Below are 18,955 nucleotides of genomic sequence, written 5' to 3' on the forward strand. Positions count from 1 at the left end.
ATGTCTACTCTCAGTCTGTGCTCACTGCCCACAACAACAAAAAAATCAGCGCACTATTAAAGAAGGATGAGGTCCTGCTGTTAATGTAAATGCTAAACTTAGCACAAACTGTGCGGCAGCCTTTTTTCACATTTAATGCAGCGACAGACTGTTGTCATTCTTCTGAGGCCATTAGCAAATGACTCAATCAGTACTTTCAGTAGAGCAGAGGCCTTGATTCCACACGCTGGCGATTTCCCTGTACAGTCTGTGTCCTCGCTATTACCCCATCCCGAGCTCAAATGTTTTGGACGCGCCAAATCGTCTGAATGCCAGCGAAACAGTGGCCCATTTCTGGAAATACCAGACCGAGTTATTTCCTCCAAAAAGTTTAATCTTGACTTTTCAGGAATTTTCACACTGGAGCGCAGGTTTGCGCAGGCAGTTGGATTGCACTTGAAAGGCACTCTTTTATTTACTGCCAGCCATAACATGGGAGTTGTGTTTTCAGTTTCACCCCAGACACCTTCCTCTCCAAAAGGTGGGCTTTTTTTCAGAACATTTCTCTGGCTCTCTGGGCACAAAGAGGCAGGAATGGGGAGATGGAGCAGTCTTACTAACTCAAATGGAACCTGAAGTTGAAGATCTAATAGACCAGAGGCCATTGCCACCTAATGCTCCAGCAATGTGGCTTTTGGCTTTGATATGAAGAATCAAACTTTGCAGCAAATGATGGATTTGTGTATACTCATCACATTTTTTGATTTGGATACCACTCTGTAAATGAATGGATGAAATCCATTCAACAGATATGACTGACATAAGTGGTCTCAAGGCGTAATGCTCTCCAGCCCAAGAACAAATAGAGGTGATTGTTGTAAATGGAGTCTAACTGATCAATGGCCTTTTCTCTACAGGTAAACTGCTACTACCACGGCGAGGTGCAAGGGCACCCGCATTCCGACGTTAGCCTCAGCACCTGCGCTGGTCTCAGGTAAGTTTGATCACAGCCTTTGTAAACCCGTGAATCCTGAACTCACTCCCTGAGGACGTGAGAGGCAGTGACCTTCTCAAAGGTTCAGACGTGAGGTCCGCACAGTCCAGTGAAACACACAGATCGCTCACGCAGGGGGCGAAAGAGCATATTTTCACCAGAACACCGTTGTGTGTCCTCATTCTCTCACGGCAGCACCCCGCTGTTCTCAACGGGCATTCGGAGGCAGTAAAACTCTGCCATGCTGCGTTTAACCATCAGCAGAGCTCACTGATGTACACACATCACCGGCTTAATTACCCTCAACTGCAAATACACTATGTGATGAGAAACCTTAAATATGCCATGCATGCTGTAACCATATAATTAAATGCAATGATGAAGACCATTTGGAAAAAAAGTTGGGCAGTAATAATTTCTCAGTAAATATTGCCTGTCAGCATCAGGAACTCCTTAGCACATCAGCCAACAAACGTCTGAACCTCCAAGGAGTTCCACTGGCAATTATCAAGCTTTTCTGTTGTCTTCGCCTTCTGAAACCCATATTCATAGCCTTCAAAGGCAGACGCAGAGAAATTATTTGACATGAAAAGCATTGCCTAGCTTGCAACCCAAGACAAATTGCATTGCCTTTTGTCGGTTTTATGTGGTCTGTAGTGCGGTGTTTCAGAGCATAGATGGAGATGTTGGTATGTTGGATTGCACTTTTCATTCAACTGAGTTTATACAGTGCGAACACTGAGATTCATTGTGCAGGGCAGACGTCACAAAACAATATTTTGGAGTAGGGGAATTCACAAAGGGAACAAGAGATTCAAGTCATTTAATTCAATAATTATAAAGTTCAGCACTCCGCAAAAAACAGAAATCTGGAGTCAGGTTAACAAAACACACCCACCTTTTGAAAGAAGAAAGCAAACTAATCATGTAATTGATTTCATTTTGACTTGGCTGATCTACAGTTAAAGACGTGGCAATGTCAACACAAGAAAAGGCAGCTTCAATATGCCCTAAGACGGCATCTCATATTGATAAGAAATTATTGCCAACGATGAGTTCCAGAGCACCATGACATCACAATCGCACGGTTTCGCTACTCAGTACCGCTGTGCTGAGTTCCCAGATTCTGAATCAACTCAGCAAATCCTTCTATTCACAGGGGATTCATCGCACTTGAAAGCAAAGCCTTTGTCCTGGAGCCGGCCTTCGATCCAGACAACGGGACTCACTTGATTTACAGAGGGGAAAGCCTCCACCTCTCCTCAGGCACTTGTGGCCATGGACACAACATATCAGCGGCCTTCCCAGACAGCACAGGAAGTGCATTCCCATCCTTCAGCACCAGGGTAAGATACTGGCAGAGCTCTTGAAAACCATCAATGGATCTATTTAGCGAAGGCCAACAGCAGCAGACCTCTGCAAATAGACGCGTTACACAAATCCCACTGCATCAATATTAAAGAAGAGATGGTAGGCGTGGGGAAACAGCCAAGAGAACAGCGCTCTCTGCCATTTACAAAGGGCATCTGTCTGTTCTAAATATAGCACAAATGAAGGAAATTTCCTGCTCCAGGTCTCAGTGATGGTTTCACACGAGAAATCAGCTGATGAACACGCAACTGAGAGCTCTGTTTGGGAACAACTGTGCACATAGCCCTGTATGGTGTCGTCAAAACCAGTCGAGGCTTGAGAGCTTTCACTCGTTACAGTCATATGATTTCATTTACGTATATATTTTTACAGGAAAAGTGAATATAACAAGACAAGCATGCGATAATACACAAGTTTTTGAAAGCGCTGGGCCTGAGTCAGTGAGATTCCTGTCCCGCAGAATCAGGGTAGAGAAAGAGGGAGGATTTGGGGTCAAAATAGGAGGAGGATGGAAGTGGACACAGGGAAGCGTGGGCAGCAGTGTAACATAGTGCTAAAGGAGCAGGAATCGTAACCGAAAGGTTGCGGGTTCGATTCCCCACAGGGGCACCGCTGCTGCACCCTTGGGCAAGGTACTTAACCCAGAGCTGCCTCAGTAAATATCCAGCTGTATAAATGGATAACATTATAAAAGCCGGTAATTGATGTAAGTTGATCTGGATAAGAGCGTCTGCTAAATGCCGATAATGTAACGTAATGGGAGGGTGGGTGTGGAAATGGGTCCAGGACAGGGGGAGAGAGAGAGTGGAGACAAGAGGAGGATGGTGAAGGAAGGCAAATTTGCAGAATGAAATGCATGTTTATTTTGCAAAAGACAAAAGGTTGGACATTTAGTCATGGCTAAAAAGTTAGCAGGAGTGTGTCTCTAATTGTTTTGCATTAATAAGAAATATGGCATTTGAAATAAGGGTCACCCATCAACAGCTGATTCATTTTAACTTAACTGTGTCTAATGAGCATTGGTGTATAAAACCAGTGTGCCCTGCATATCGGCATTTTAATGCTGACAATAAGGCTGATACAGTGAGAAGTTAAGACCAATCTGCAATTTATACTTTAATCAAAATGATTGAATGCAACAGGCTCTTTATTATAATTAGGAGTATTAAATGTGAAGTGCACAAAGGTAGTGCAATCACATTAGATGCAGTGTAATGGAAAGCAAGCCGACCACAGATGTGCAATACTTATTTACAATGTCAGACTTGCTAATCAGGCAAAGCAATCAAAAAAGTTCAGGACATTCTTTTAAAGACAAGTTTTTAACAGCCAACCCTTAAAAGGACGGTGTGGTGATGGCATGGAGCTTAAACCAGTCAGAATGAATGGTTGGGCAGTTCTAGAATTAATGTAGAAGTTCAGTGACAATGATGAAAATTCATTTTGCTTCAGCTAAAAGCTTTCAAGACAGCAACGTTTAATGGCTGTAGTTTTTCATTTAAGTGTAGTTTTTAGGTATTGATCCTCAGTATGAAAATGTTTGTATTAGGCAGTTAAGCTGATATGGTATAATTTATGTCATTGTATATCCTTTTTCTGCGGGATGTGCAAAGTGGATTGCTGTGGAGACGGTGATGCAGCTTTCACTAATACACCCTGAAGAATGCTCCGTGCCATTGGCACATTGGCAAGCCAGCGATTCACATGACTTATCTTGGGAATTTGTCTTTACGGGATTTATCTTTCTCTTACTCTCGTTTTTTATCAAGAGACTTTGTGACTCATTCAATTAAGAAGGTGACTATTTTTACCTTTATAAGAAAGACGTCATTGTGGAGACTGGTGGGAATGAGCAGGCCTTATGTTTGACACGGCCCTGTTGGCCTGGTTCTTGAAAATTGCCTGAGCAGTCTGAACCTAGATAAGACAAAATATCCCAATTATGAAAAAAAACACATGAGATTTTCTACCACACAAATAACCGGAGGCTCTATCAGCATAAACGTGAATGTGATTTTGAAAAAGGGCATTAAACAAAAGGCACCGGGCTGTCATGTGTGATGACAGCTTGACCTTTTACTCAGCCATGCAAAGTTTAACGACACCAGCCTCTGGAATCAGCCAAAGCCGCTGTGTCATCTTAAGTGAAAGTTCTATTCATTCATAAATTTAAAGCCTTAAGCACATAAAGGGCTCAGTGCTTTGTTCTTTAGTGGTAAAATCCCAGGAAACATGGAAAAGTGTAGCCTTAACATAGGATGATGTGGGGAGGTGAGTATTTAAAGGACAAGTGACAGTCGCTGTCACATGAATGCGGTTGCCTTTCTCCACCCTGACAGTCCCCACTCTTTTAACTCTTACATAAAATGGATCATGTGCTCACAAAGATAAAGAAGCACAGAGAGCGTGCAAGGGAATTCATTGAGAAATCTTATGTTTTCTGCATGACTCACGCAATAGTATAGGAGTAAAGCATTTTGCTTATGTGCTTGTTTCGCTGCTTTTCCAAATGATGGGTATAGAATATGTATTGACAGTTCTTCTGATACCATTATGAATAGGAAGATGACAACAGTTGGTAAGTCCAAAGCAGGTGTTCAGAATAAAAGCATTCAAAACCTTTGACAATGGAGTTACCATGAGCAGCTGTATTCGTGTGAGCACTCCCAAGAGTTGCATAATTCATGGTATGTCAGGTAATCGGTGCCAGTGAATTCATAAGCTGAAAAATGGCTTAGACATGGCGGACACTGGGTTACAGTGTTAAGTACTCTGAATAATCAGAGGTTCTTCATTGGAAGGAATCTGTGCCTAAGTGCTTTGGAACGCCGCACAGGCCCCTCCCAGCCTGTAATCACATGATCTCTGGACACCGTGAAACGGGCTGTTGGAGTAATCAGAGCATCCATTAAGCCGGGCAGAGCGTGTCTCGGAGGAGCCCGGTGGTTCAGCACGCATGGCGAGCCAGCCAGGATCAGACAGCACAGCGTGGCATTGCATCCAGGCCTGGCTCACCGCACCGTCCAGGCAAAGCACGGAGGTCTGTGCAGGAGCAGCGGACACAACGCCATCCATCATGTAGCAGGTGTTCCTGTCCGTCTGATGCTGGAAGCCTCCCAGACGAACGCTCTCCCGCACACACTGCTTTCCGTGTTTACGCTCAGTTTAACTGCCTTCAGGGGAGACGCTGGCTGTTTTGAATATGTAGCTCGAGAAGACCGAATGGTGAGGGATGTGGGCATCGGTGAAAGTCAGAGATGATGGTGATTGATTTCGGGGCCGTGGTGCGCTTTCAGACACACACAGAAGAGATGTCAGGGGAGCCCTCAAGAGGACATGGCTGTTCTGCTGTTTTATTTAAGTTGGCCTTTTCAGAAGGAAACGGTTGAAAAGAGACATCTCTTCTTCCTGTCCCTTGCTCAATTTCCCTCTCTTTCTTTCTCTTTCTCTCTCTCTCACTTTCTTCTTTTTTAAATTGATGAATTGAAATGTCTGTTGAGAGAGCTCCTTGTTTTATTGCCTAAAGAAGGATAAAAGTCACCCTCCCCTTTCTTTTTCCCTCTCTGCCCTAACTCCACAGCACAAAAGACACGCCCAGAAGAGCACGAAGTACGTGGAACTGATCATCGTAGCAGACAACAGAGAGGTACGTGCCTACCCAAACCCTGCCCCCCCCCACATCATCACATCACATCACATCACATCTGTGGGCCTCAAGCACTTAACCAATGAGGGCCTGACAGAGGTCAGCAAATGAAAAGCCCAGCAGGAGTCGAGTTGTTTCTTAGCTTATGTCAATTTTACAAACATTTTGTCCAGAGGGTCTTAAAAGCACTGAAATATACATGCTTAGAATAAGGTCAGTTGAACAACAGTATACTCAGAAGATATCCCATATGTACAAACCAAAACCAAAAAACAAGCACCGAAGCAAAACAAAAGAATGCATGTTTCGTGCCATTAGCTGAGAGACAGGTGAAGCCTAAGGGGGACACTGTGCCACGAAAGCCACCTGCTCTCATTATGTCATCACTACCAGGGATGTGGAAACCAGTCAAAATACAGACTGCTGACAGCAGGTGGGTTATTTTGCACTTCTTCACAGCACCAGAGATGTGTAACGACAAAGGGTTGTTTCTTTGTCAATAGTAACTTGTAACTGTGATCATTTAACGTATCCCCAATTACATCTTAAATGTTCACTTTAGTTCTCTAAACAGAGAAGAAGCATTTTGAAAATTAAAACTAGGGAAAGCAGCTGGCTTTGCCTAGATGCACCATTGTACAGCCTATGTGATGTGGGCTTGCCAAGTACTTGCAGCAATCCCATTCTCTTGTTTCTTTTCTGTTGTTGTTTGTTTCAAGTGCAGTTTTAAGTGTTCAATAATAGATTTGTTCACAGTGTATTGCCAAACGGAATGCCATTGCAAAAGGTAGGGCAGTGTGAGGTCTTGTCTTTCCAGGAACATAAATTTGTCTTATAAAAGCCAAGACCTTGGACTTCAGCCTGCCTACTCCCTAAAAAGAAGACATCAGTTAAAATAAGGCATCAGTTTCCTGTCAATTGTTCAGCGAATGTGTTTATCCTGTCTGAACAGTATGACAACCTGCTCAACCAACTGCAGTCTGTGTAATATCAATGCACCAGGCTGTTTCTGCTCGTTACAATGGGAATGTTTTCTTTAAAAATGAGGGATGTGCCCATCTTTCAAACCATGAGCTTGTGTTATTCTGGAGAGCCTCTCACCTGGTGTTATTCTCGTGTCAACTCCCAGTTTCAGAAGCAAGGGAAAGACGTGGAGAGGGTGAAGCAGCGGCTGGCAGAAATCGCCAACTATGTGGACAAGGTACTGTAAGGGCAGCTTCTGTCTGAAGGGAAACGGGCCCCTCGTACTTCCCCTAAAGATTTCATCACCTTTTGTCGGTTAGAATATTTATGACAGGTACAGATGCTGTATCCAGGGCAGTTGAAACCTTATGTTGCCATTTGTACTCCTGGGTGTTTACCTTTCTGGCTGCAAAGGCATCATCCAGTGAGGGATCTGAACGTGCATAATTACTGGCCCGCTCAGACCCTCATGGTGCCAGTGCCATCTGCTTCGCCTGCTCTTTTACAAAACAGATCAGGACATGCAGCGCTAGAATCTGGCTGGATGAATAAAGGGGGAAGTAATGTGTGTAGGGTGGCAGTGTGGTAAAGAGCAGGGCTTGTAACCGAAAGGTTGCAGGTTTGATTCCCTGCTGTGGCTGTACCCTGGGCCACGGCAATTAACCCAGAATTGCCTCAGTAAATATCCAGCTATATAAATGGGTAACGTGAAGTTATAACCTATGTAAGTTGCTCTGGATAAGAGCGTCTGCTTAATGACAGTAATGTAATGTAATAATGTGTAATGTAGGAGGCCCTAGGATGACTCCCTAGCAAAACGCCACAGACGCTCCTGTGTTAATTGGACTCCCCCTCAGTTCTACAGAGCTCTGAACATCCGCGTGGCCCTGGTGGGCCTGGAGGTGTGGAGCGATGTGGACAAGTGCTCCATCACTCAGGACCCCTTCACCACCCTGCATGAGTTCCTGGACTGGAGGAAACTCAAGCTACTGCCCCAGAGGCCCCATGACAATGCCCAGCTGGTCAGGTGGGGATGCTCTCTGTCTCATTACACCAGCACATGCACACACACAGACACACACGCACACAGACACATGCACAAACACACACACACACACACACACACGCACACACACACACGCACACAGACACATGCACACACACACACACACACGCACACAGACACACACACACACACACACACACACACACACACACACGCACACAGACACACACACACACACACACACAGACACACACACACACACACACACACACACACACATTCGAGGTTTCCTTTTGTGAATTGGGGGTCTGCATGTATTGGGTACAAACAGCATAGTTGTGTTATCTGTTGGCATCTGCCTGACCTCTTGACCTCATGTCTTCACAGCGGAGTCTACTTCCAGGGCACTACCATCGGCATGGCGCCCATTATGAGCATGTGCACAGCGGAACAGTCCGGGGGCATCGTCATGGTGAGCGACCTCACAGAGAACACTCCCTCATCCTGGTCACGGCAGCTAAAGCTCACATGACTTTCCTCACAGCCTCTGTCAATAAGGGTCATGTTACTCCAGTATTAACGACAGGGAAAACAAGTAAAATGCAATCAGACAGAATGGAAAAATGAATTAATAAAGAAGGCAAATGTGGGAAAGTTTCAGACAATGGAGTTGAGTCTGTAACATACTCACTCCTGTCAACATCCCAGCATAGCATGTCACATGCGTTCATCAGTTTCCTACTAAAACAGATTCAACGTTCATTCCAGCGTTATATGAAACAAGGCTTCTGTTGTGTGTGGCTGGAGGGTGAATGTACGTTTTGTTAAGGAAATAACGTTTATTACCATTGGGATACACAAAACAGGGAGCTCATTCAAGTACAGAAATGTCGTCTCGTGGCAACCTGTCATCCAGCAAGTCACGTCTCCTTAGCAATAAACAACTGCACAGCACACTAATATTACATGAGACAGAACATTTACATTTTTCCGTGTACGTTGTATGAGAAAAAAAAGTACAAGAATACATGTTACCTGTAACATAGGGAAGTAAAGCACTTTTTTTTCTGAAAGCCAAAGGCATTAACTCTTAGGCTTTGGGCCAGGTACACATCATGACCCTGTGATTTTGTTAAACTGTGTTAAACTGTCTAATGGCTTTACAGAATGTTGCAGTGGATCATGGCTCAAACAGAGACATTTTCTCTGTATGAATAAATCCATCCATCCTTACAAACCAGAGAAATCAGGTTAACCTATCCCGATACTGTGTGTTCCCTTAGAACACTGTGTTTTTCTACCATGTAGTTTGAATTTCACCAGAGTACACATACCTAAAAAAAAAAAAAAAAAAGAGTACACATACCTGGATTTGAAAACTAATTTTGTGAGGGGGTCAAGGCTGCAGGATTTGGGAAGGTTTGAGGAGACTTTCGTGAATCAACTGGTGGAGCTGAGTCATAAAAAAATAAATAAATAGTATTCCAGTAATCCACTGTGTGTAGAAAAAGAACATTTGCACAAGCTGAAAAAAGGCCTGTCACGTTATTAAATTTTCAGCCGGACCAAAGTTACAAAGAACTGCATGCATTAGCTTCCCGTATTTTTTTTTATACCATTGACTGTCCTTCTGCAGTTACCATCTAGGAAAGAAGTACTTGATTATGTCTAATACATATTCAGCGATGCATTTCATATCCTTCATAGATTTTATAGTGTAGGAGAAGTATGCTACTTTGCGTTGCGTTATGACTTAAAAACCCAGAAAATTGGTCCCATGATGCACTGGGAAAGAAAATAGCTTGTCCTTTATATCCATCATACGGTAATGGATGAGCTGGGGGAGTCTGCGTGCAGAGGGAACATGGGAGTGATTTTTACAGGAGTGCAGACTCCGCAGCTGTCCGCACGTCCCCAAGCATGCTCAGAGCTGCTGATGGCGGCTTAAAGACCCCCGGAGCTTGTCCGGGAGTCGGCGCGTCTCGCGAAAATGGGACCGGCTGAATAATTCATGACTCCCGTTGGCTCCGCTCACCTGGCGCACCGGGGCGGCTCTGTAGCGTAATGAACTGTCCTCGAGGCAGAGGCTTGTGCAGAATTTATGCGCGCTCTGTACGCACGGTCTCCGAGACTTATGGACAAAACAGCTGCTCTACCTTTCGCTCCGCGGCTTTGAAGGTCAGCGGGCTGCTTGTCTGCTCGCAAAGCGGTTACAGTTACACAGCGTCTGTCTGCGTCCGGGGAGAGACAGAGCCTCATACGGGCCAGAGAGCTTCTGATACCTGCTGCGATTTTACACGTGATTTTGCAACAAAAGAACCGTGGATCAGTAGGACTCTATCAAGAACATGTATTAAATCTTTAGCCTCGTAAAAGCTATTGAAATGTAACCAGATGCAATGATTTAGCTGAGATTGTGTCTGAGATGAGTGATTGCGTGCTCACATAGTGTGTTTGCCGGCTTTGTTATTCAGGTACTTCAACAATGATGGGATACATTTTCTGTTTCGCCTCCTTTCCTGTCTGAAATCTGAGGTCATTTTATGAAAGGAGAATAATAGATAGCTGTAAAGACCATACACAAAGGTCACACTAATCCACATTCAAATAGTGGTAAGTAAACTTACAGCACTATACATAGAATCAAAATAATACAAGGAACACAACAAATTAAACTGTCCCCACAGGTTTGAAGGTTGTCGTGGCTTTTCTTTCCTCTTAGTACTGTAATCTTTTACAGAAAAGTTGTGAAACGATATCTCCCCTCCCTCTGTAGGACCATTCTGATAACCCACTGGGGGCAGCGGTGACCCTGGCTCACGAGCTGGGACACAACTTCGGAATGAACCACGACACGCCGGAGAGGGGGTGCGGCTGCCGGATGACAGTAGACCGGGGAGGCTGCATCATGACCCCTTCCACCGGGTGAGTGCTTCAAATGGTTCGATCCACTCCCAGTTCTCATAGGGACCGCCGATCAAGACAGAAGAGTTAGTAACTCTGAAGAGAAGTGGAAGCATTCTGACTGAACCCAGAGATCTGAGGCGTTGTATTGCTTTGAGAGAACAGCACTTCTCTCGTGTTACAGTTGTAATGTTGAGCCGGCTGAGGTTTTACACTCAGTCCAGGAGACATGTCATTTGTGGCTGGTTCATTACTCCCAAATGAGCCCCATTACATAATGACTCACAAATGATGTCTTAATTCACAATTACCCACAATACATTTATGAAATACCAAAGTGTCATTAACCTTTTGCTAACTGACCCTTGGTAAAGATTAATTGCACATTATTCACAAAAGGCTGATTGCTTTCATATGTGAATATTTGTATACACCTAATTCGTTATTAATGTGTTGTTCGTCATGCATTTGCAAAAGACCATGTCAAACCCCTGGACGGAAATTTTACTGTGAATACAACAGCTCCCAGAGGTGCCTGCTGCCTGGGGTCATACGACCACATGATCACCAGGGAATCATGTGACTCAGCCTAAAGTGTGCACCACACCATAATGTTGAGTTCCACCCATTGCCTGCGTGGCCCATGTTTTAGTGTTTTAGCTGGTGATGCATCTTGCTGTTATAAATGCATCCTGGATGGGTTCACCAAAGGAGAACATATGTGGTGTATCCAGTGAATGCAGCTCCAGCTCGAATAGCCCCAGGCTTCAGCATGCATATAAAGAAAGGAGATACCAAAGGGCTGCAAAGAGTGATACCTGTTATTTTACTGATCTTTCACTCCGTTGGTTGACACTTCACCTGATCTGACTTTGAGTCAGATGCTCTCCCAGAATCTCTCAGTGCAGTGAAGAAGACTGAGTTTGAGATGCAGAGGACAGGCACAAGCCGGGTCTCCATGTTCTGTATGCAGACTGTGCAACTATGGAGCACTGCATGAACAATCAATAGCGTTGCACCAAATTTAAAGTCAGGAGATGCCCTCTTTTCCAGTTGAAAGATTGCTCCTTTCTATCTTTCTTCATAGCATTTTTTTATTTTCTTCAGTTGCCTGTTTTTCACTTTGCCTGTATTTTTTTGTTGGTTGTTGTTTTGCCACCACCCTGTATACTCTGAATGAAAAGGGATATTAGTGTCTCACGCTGTTGAGTCCATTGTCCACTCTGGCACATTCACTGCTGTGGGAGCAGGCCTTGTTTTTTTTTTTTTGAAATGAGGGTGTGGAGCAGGCATATGAAACATGAAGTTCTCAGTTGTGCACTGATAAAAAAAATCGGCACAACAACAAGCAATAAGCAAAGTGCAGGGGGCTTTGCACAGGTATTTTGCTGAGCACACTCAGGTTTTCGGAAAGGTATTAGGGGAATCATTTAATGGACAGGAAGAAAATCAGACATCATTGTACTGCAAGTACAGCATTAGCTGAAAGTAGAGCCAATGGGGACTTTGTGGTTAGAATGATGTCATTTTGTTAACTTCATCCAATATGTATTACTTGTGTTCTCTCGGCAGTCTTAAATTAATGCTTAACGGCCTTTCAACACATTCTGGACAAAGTCAGTTCACATAACTGTAAATTCAACCAGAACAAGTCATTACTTTGGGAGGAACTTGCAGATATATGAATGTATACCAAACATCAAACGGTACTATAGTCATTTTAGTAAATACCATTTTAAATGAAGACAATGGGATTGTGAAGCATGGTGTCTATGATAAAAAAAAAATAATAATAATTGCACAGCATTGGGCTTTGTGTAGGACATAAAGTGCAAGTTATTAAAGCAACTTAATTTCAAAATACAAAATAAAGATTGTTGCAAGTCCCTGGAGACTTTTCCAGCCCTTCAGTCAACGAACACAAACTGTTGGTACTGTTGCCAGTGCCATTGTTATGTTTTTAAACAAAAGCACAACGTGCTGCATTGCAGTGTTATTAGATTAGTTGTTGGAAGCAGCCTGCAGGTCATTGTGATTTTCTGTGCTGATTCCATGTCAGGCTGGACCATGGGTTGTTTTTCCACAGCATGTGGTCTCCCCTGGGAGCAGCTGACTTCCTCAGTTTAATACAACAGAAAAACCATGGAGCACCACTCAGGAGTGCATTAAAGCACTGTGGCTATGCTCAGGGGTGAAGCAGAGCACCGCGGCTACAGTCAGGGATGCATTAAAGCACTGTGGCTATGCTCGGAGGTGCAGCAGAGCACCGTGGCCACACTCAGGGGTGCACTGTGGCTGTTGACATTTTACCAGCCCGCTGTAAACACCATGCCTGTGTTTCTCTGTTTCCTCACATCGTTGTCCCCCTGTAGGATCCTAGGTTCCTTTGATAAATGGTGGACACAGCAAGATACAGTACCACTCAAAACTTTGGAGACACCTGATTAAGATAATGGGAAACATGCATTCAAAGACATTTTGATCTAAAGACTTATGGTTAAATGCTTAAAATTTCTTGTTAAAATGTTTCTTAGACAAATATAAATAGTGAACTTGATGCCTCTGAATGATTTTGTTTCCAAAAAAATATATCTTTTGGCTGCTTTGAACAATCTGGAAGCTAAGATACTTTTGATTTGTTTAACACTTTTTGGTCATTGCATGAATCCATTTGTGTTATTTCATAGTTTTGATGTCTTTACTATTGTTCAAAATGTGGAAAATTGTAAAAATAAAGAAAAACCCTTATATGAGTAGGTGTATCAAAACCTTTGACTGGTACTGTACATTTTCAAAGGCAAATATTTATGTCTCTAACTAAAGCCTTCAAAAAACCCCTGTCTGCCTATGTCAATGTGAGTGTTCTGTGCAGCTCCCGGCTGGCACATGCTCGCAGCCGGTTGTTGGAATGCGGCACGGACGGGACACTCCGGGTCCAGCTCGCATCAGAGTGACGTGATTATCGCTGACGGTGCCAGCAGTCATTTGTAACGAGATACAGTCTACAGATTTGGAGCAGCAGGGAGAGGCGCGGTGCCAGTGGTAATTTGCAACAAGGTGCAGCGGCTAAGACTGTCAGCAGCACCGGGAGTCTCACACATTCTTCAAGAGGTGGCATGGCTGTGCCGGGGACCTACAGGGTGGGAGTGTTGCAGGCTGGGGGGGTTGGAGATTGGGCTGGGATAAAGGGACCTGACTACTTCACTGCTTACGAGCAAGCTGTACATTACATTACATTATCGTCATTTAGGAGATGCTCTTATCCAGAATGACTTACGTAGGTTTTTACATCTTATCCATTTTATACAGCTGGATATTTACTGAGGCAGCTCTGGGTTAAGTACCTTGCCCAGGGGTACAGCAGCAGTTCCCTTGTGGGGAATCGAACCAGCAACTTTTCGGTTACAAGCCCGGCCCCTTTCCATTATGCTACACTGCTGCCCCTGTACGGGTGCACTGTACATGTCCATAAAAGCTTGGCGCTCTCTGTAAGCTTGCGTTTGTCTCTCAGCATGCACCGCAGATGGCTGGAACTCCCACCAAGGGGACGAAAGCGGGCCGATGTCATTCGTTCACGCAGAACAAACCCAGTTCAGCCCAGGTGGCAGACTTCACTGCTGCCCTGTATTAGAGCTGGCGTTTTCACAGCGGCCAAGCTCTGTCACACAGCGTTGAAGTTAATCAAAATGACTTTGAGCAAAGGCCTGCATCTCGTAAGATTCCTGCCCTCGATTTGCATGTAGACAAAGGTCTGAGGCCTTACCAGGATGACGGACAGTGGAGGTTACAGCAGAGCGAGTATTACTGTCTTCTGTCTGTACATGGGTCACATTGGGCCAGGGGCCCCCACATTGTCACCAGTCACCAGATACCAGCCAGGCACGGACAGAGCACAACATGCATTAAAACATGACCTGGGTTCTTGGAATCGTGAATGAGCGCTGGCCGCGTCCCAGCCCGCTTCATTCAGTCGCCTCCGCAGTGAAATCAATAGCAAAGAATCCCTCCCTGTGTTTGCGCCAGGCTCCTGCGTGCTGGAAACGCATATCAGGTCATATCGCTTAATGGAATCGCTGAGCACTTTGCCTCTGCTGCACTGAGCTCTGCTTGCTATCAGTGTTGACCTATTCGATACTCCTTAAACTGTTTCTTGGAGATTATACAGAGGGAATCAGTCAAACATGGAGCTGAGTGAAGAAGATCAAGGTAACGCTGTCTCCCTATTCTCTAATGGCTGATAAGCCAGAATGACTCCCTTACCCTGCAAGCACGGGTTATGAATACAAAAGCTGGTGATAGACCTAACGTTACCATTACATAGAACATGAACATAATTTTCTTGGCGCGAGCAATCTCTTTTGTTAGAGATAAAGCGCCACTCCTTTAATACATATCTATAATTATACTTCAAATGATTTATTATAAGTGACAAATCTGACAACCTAAATGAAGTTGTTTGGCTCAGATGTGACAGCTGACTCATAATATAAACATTTACAGTTCATTTAACAAATGCTCTTATCCAGAGGGACTTGCAAGGCAAAGGTACATAAGTGCATATTGCAATGAGAGCACATACAGAAGTGTCCATATATCCATCAGTCCCTATCAGTGTCAGTACAGGTATCTGTATGCCACACCATGCTGTAATATCCAGTCCTCTACTGGATACATACTAAGTGCTACAATAATCATAATTTCTATGGCAACTAGTATCAAAGTGCACTAATGATAGTACCCTAGAGTATTACATAAAAACCCAAGATTTAAGTACTATCCAGGAAGCCACAAGCTACATACAGGCCCCAGAATCTCGCTATAGCTTTTAATGGTGTGTTTCTTCAGATACTCATTCTGGTGTCACTGGAGATATCTGTTTGAATAACAGTTATGCATTCTAAATTCTAAAAAGTGGCCATTATTTCAAAACCTCAGGGGCTACCAATCAGGCCAGCTGATTCTCTCAGCACCCTCCATAGCATCTGAAGTTTCACCCCTGCAGATTGCACCAGATCTGGCCTAAAGCTTCTGTAATCTGTAATCAAAAAAAAAAATTACCTGGAACCTGTAGCCAGTAACTCGCAACTCCAGCATAAAACAATTACAGGTTTTATACTGGAGTTGTTACACTTAGGGATTAGTGTTTAAAGTTGTCTCTCCTCTTCCTTTCAGGTAGTTGCATGCAATGGGCTGCCTTGCGCTTGCTTATTTGTCCTTTTTGTTCTGCTCTTGTCCCGCTTATGCATAAGGATGACTGTTGAATAAATGTATTAACGATGATAAGTACATTTCTCTCAAGACTAATTAAATAAGCTTGACTGGACTGTGTACTGAGTGTGCGGGGCTGTTTAAACCTGCATTATCACAGAAACGTGTGTTCCTCAGTGAAATTTCCTGGAACTGAAGTGGCACAGAGGACATTTGTAATAATAGGCATGGGGGGCAAGAGTATTCACATTCCACTCCAGAAGAAAGGAATTGCATCGGAAACCCACTCAAGTGCTTAATGGAAGCAGAGATGCTCTGTCGCCAGGGAAACAAACTCTGACTCTGCTCTTCTTCCTTCAGTTGAGGGGTAGCGGCCACTAGTTAAACATTTGCCGAATCTACCAAAGTCCATGGATGGACTTTTTGGTCGAATAGTGGAGGGACAGGTGTTTCAGTGTGAAGGATATTCATTGTAAAGGGTATTCAATGTAAAGAATATTCACTGTGAAAGATTTTTGGTGTAATGGATCTTTGGTGTAAATAATACTCAGTGTGACAGATATTCAATGTGAAGTGTATTCAATGTAAAGGATACTCAGTATAAAGGGTCTTTAATGTCCACCATCTTGGGTTTTGTTGATACAGTATCTTTGACGGAACTGGCCGTGTTTGGCAACAGGAGAAAGATGCTGCGTTTGACAGCTGGGGAAAACAGGAGAAAGCTGTTTTTGTGCTCACCTGGGTATGCTGGTTTTCGACGGGTGGTGGGGATTAAAGCTGTGTCAGAGAGGGCTGTTCCTGTCACCTCCATGTTGTTCTGCTTTCCGTGTCATTAACCTAAGTGCGGTGGTGCACTGGAAATGGACGTCTCTGTGACCGCTTTCTCACTGTGAAGGAGACCCTTCGCCTCCCCCCAGAAACTAAATATCAGTTGTGTGTTAATCATTTATTAATCGTTCACATGTTGGTTGGCTGATTAAATACAGTTGTGGCAGGAGGGAGGCTCATTTTATCCCTGCTGTTGGTTTGTGTAGGCTGGTTTCTTGTCTTTGTCGGGTTTTAAAATAAGTTGTTAATTTTTTTTAACCACCGCTCTTCTTAAATCTTCTGCTTATTTATGTGAGAAGTGTCGGCCAGCTTCTCCACACTCGTCCTTGTGCCTGGAACGAGAGATCACCCCCGGGGTGGCTGCCTTGTCTTCTGCGAGAGGGTCAACCGGCGCAGGGCTCCGCCGTGGTGGATGTTACTGTGAGGGCCGGGAGCAGAGACCCCTCGGGTGTGTGTTATGGAGAAGCGTCTGAACAGGGCTGAGGCAGTTCTTATCCTCAGGCCTCCTGCAGGCTCTGAAAGCAAAGGCCTGCCTCCTCTCCACTCCTCCCAGGCTGTCCTGGGGGCTGTCAGCATTCCAGCCTGCCCTTAGCTCCAGTGTCTATTTGTGTAATATTGCAGACTGTGATGGGTGAGTAGAGGGCAGGAGACAGGGTCAAGCAGAGGACTGAGATCAGGCCATGAAGCCTATCTGTTGTCTAAACACCCTTCTCCACATGATGGTTACTGACCCTAGAACAGTGAGTATCCTCCCAGGGTGCACAAATATCACAGGTTATCACGTTTTTCCTTCCTCTCCTTTATCAACATTACCTAAGCATTTTTCTCACCGTGTTACCGCAAAAGAATCAGTGTCATTGCAGTCCTCTGTGGTATGGCTGTGAAGCATGCCTTTCTAATCTGTTACATCCAAAGGGGGAAGGGAGCCAATGGGAGCGAGTGACAGAGATTTCTGGCGGAGGCAGTCTCGCCATTTTCCCAGCAGCCCCTGCAGCTTTTTTTGTCCTGATGTGACATGGCATCTCAAGGTGCCTGGGTACTCTGTGAGAGAGTGTCGAGTGCGAGCTGCAGTGGGCCTGTCTCTGCATATGAAGAGCAGCTCAGACTCTCACAGCAACTCAAAACATATGGAGCAGCTGCCCAGCGAGCCCCTTTCATAGCAAACCAAGCTCCTCACTGAATAATATTTAGGTTTTACTCTACAGAGTCACGCCTCAGCTGCGTGAGCCGCATGGGTTTCGTCTTAAAGAGCGTCGGGGGGTGAGGGAAATCAAAGGCTGGCCGAGGGTGAGATCATTTCATAACCCGATAAAGCCGATTTAGCATGTTTATCGCTGTATCACGTCGTAAAAAACGCTGGGCGAAACAGGCGTTTCACAGGGGGGATGGGTGATAGTGGACGTGACACTCGTGAGGAATGAAAAAAAAATAACTGTCTGTCCGAGAGCCAGGCTTACACAACGGGGTGAAAGATGAGAGCAAGAATAATGAGCCCCACACACACAGATGAGTGGTGTAATCCTCTGCTCTGTTGGTTGTTGTCTCTCTCACTCCTAAACATGCGTTCCTCAATGACCTCTGACACAGAGAAGCTGACAGGCAAGGTGACAGCTGTACAGGAGAAATTTGGCGCTCCCCGTGGAACCACAGATGAAGATTTTTTGGAGCTCGGAGTGGTTCCCCATCATCGGGATAGGGGAGGCAATCTGTCAGTTTTGTCCCAGTAGACGAAGGGAACTTCCCGTTGAGAGCACCCCCACTCACACACGCAGCGATCCAGGCCATCTCTCATCACCAGCCCCGAAATCCAACAGCGCAGATTCACTGGTTTCCTCCGAGGAGCGGAGAGTTTGCTTTCTGCGGGGGTGAGAAAATACTCTTAGGCTTTATGTGCACAGACTAAACAACCGCTCGGGTTTGCTTGTTTGTTTGTTTCAGTGGATTGGAAATTGCGCTGAAGCGCAATGGGGTGTCAGCAGACCGTAAAAACTCATCACAGGCTCAGGCCAGCTTTTTCCACAGGATTCATCCCTGATTCTAAGCCGTTCTGTTGTCG

At 44.8% G+C, this 18,955-nt stretch overlaps 1 protein-coding gene across 1 annotated transcript in view; it reads left to right on the forward strand.

The window, feature by feature from the left end:
• The window catches only part of LOC118790281 (disintegrin and metalloproteinase domain-containing protein 12-like), a 65,520-nt gene that overhangs the window by 30,983 nt on the left and 15,582 nt on the right, over positions 1-18,955 (forward strand). Inside the window, exons 5-11 of the mRNA XM_036547185.1 lie at positions 897-973; positions 2,133-2,319; positions 5,925-5,990; positions 7,120-7,191; positions 7,811-7,980; positions 8,347-8,431; positions 10,736-10,884. Coding sequence (XP_036403078.1) covers positions 897-973; positions 2,133-2,319; positions 5,925-5,990; positions 7,120-7,191; positions 7,811-7,980; positions 8,347-8,431; positions 10,736-10,884 — 806 coding nt within the window. The remainder of the gene's footprint in view (positions 1-896; positions 974-2,132; positions 2,320-5,924; positions 5,991-7,119; positions 7,192-7,810; positions 7,981-8,346; positions 8,432-10,735; positions 10,885-18,955) is intronic.

Source organism: Megalops cyprinoides, chromosome 15 (genome assembly GCF_013368585.1).
Source record: "Megalops cyprinoides isolate fMegCyp1 chromosome 15, fMegCyp1.pri, whole genome shotgun sequence".
Lineage (NCBI taxonomy): Eukaryota > Metazoa > Chordata > Actinopteri > Elopiformes > Megalopidae > Megalops > Megalops cyprinoides.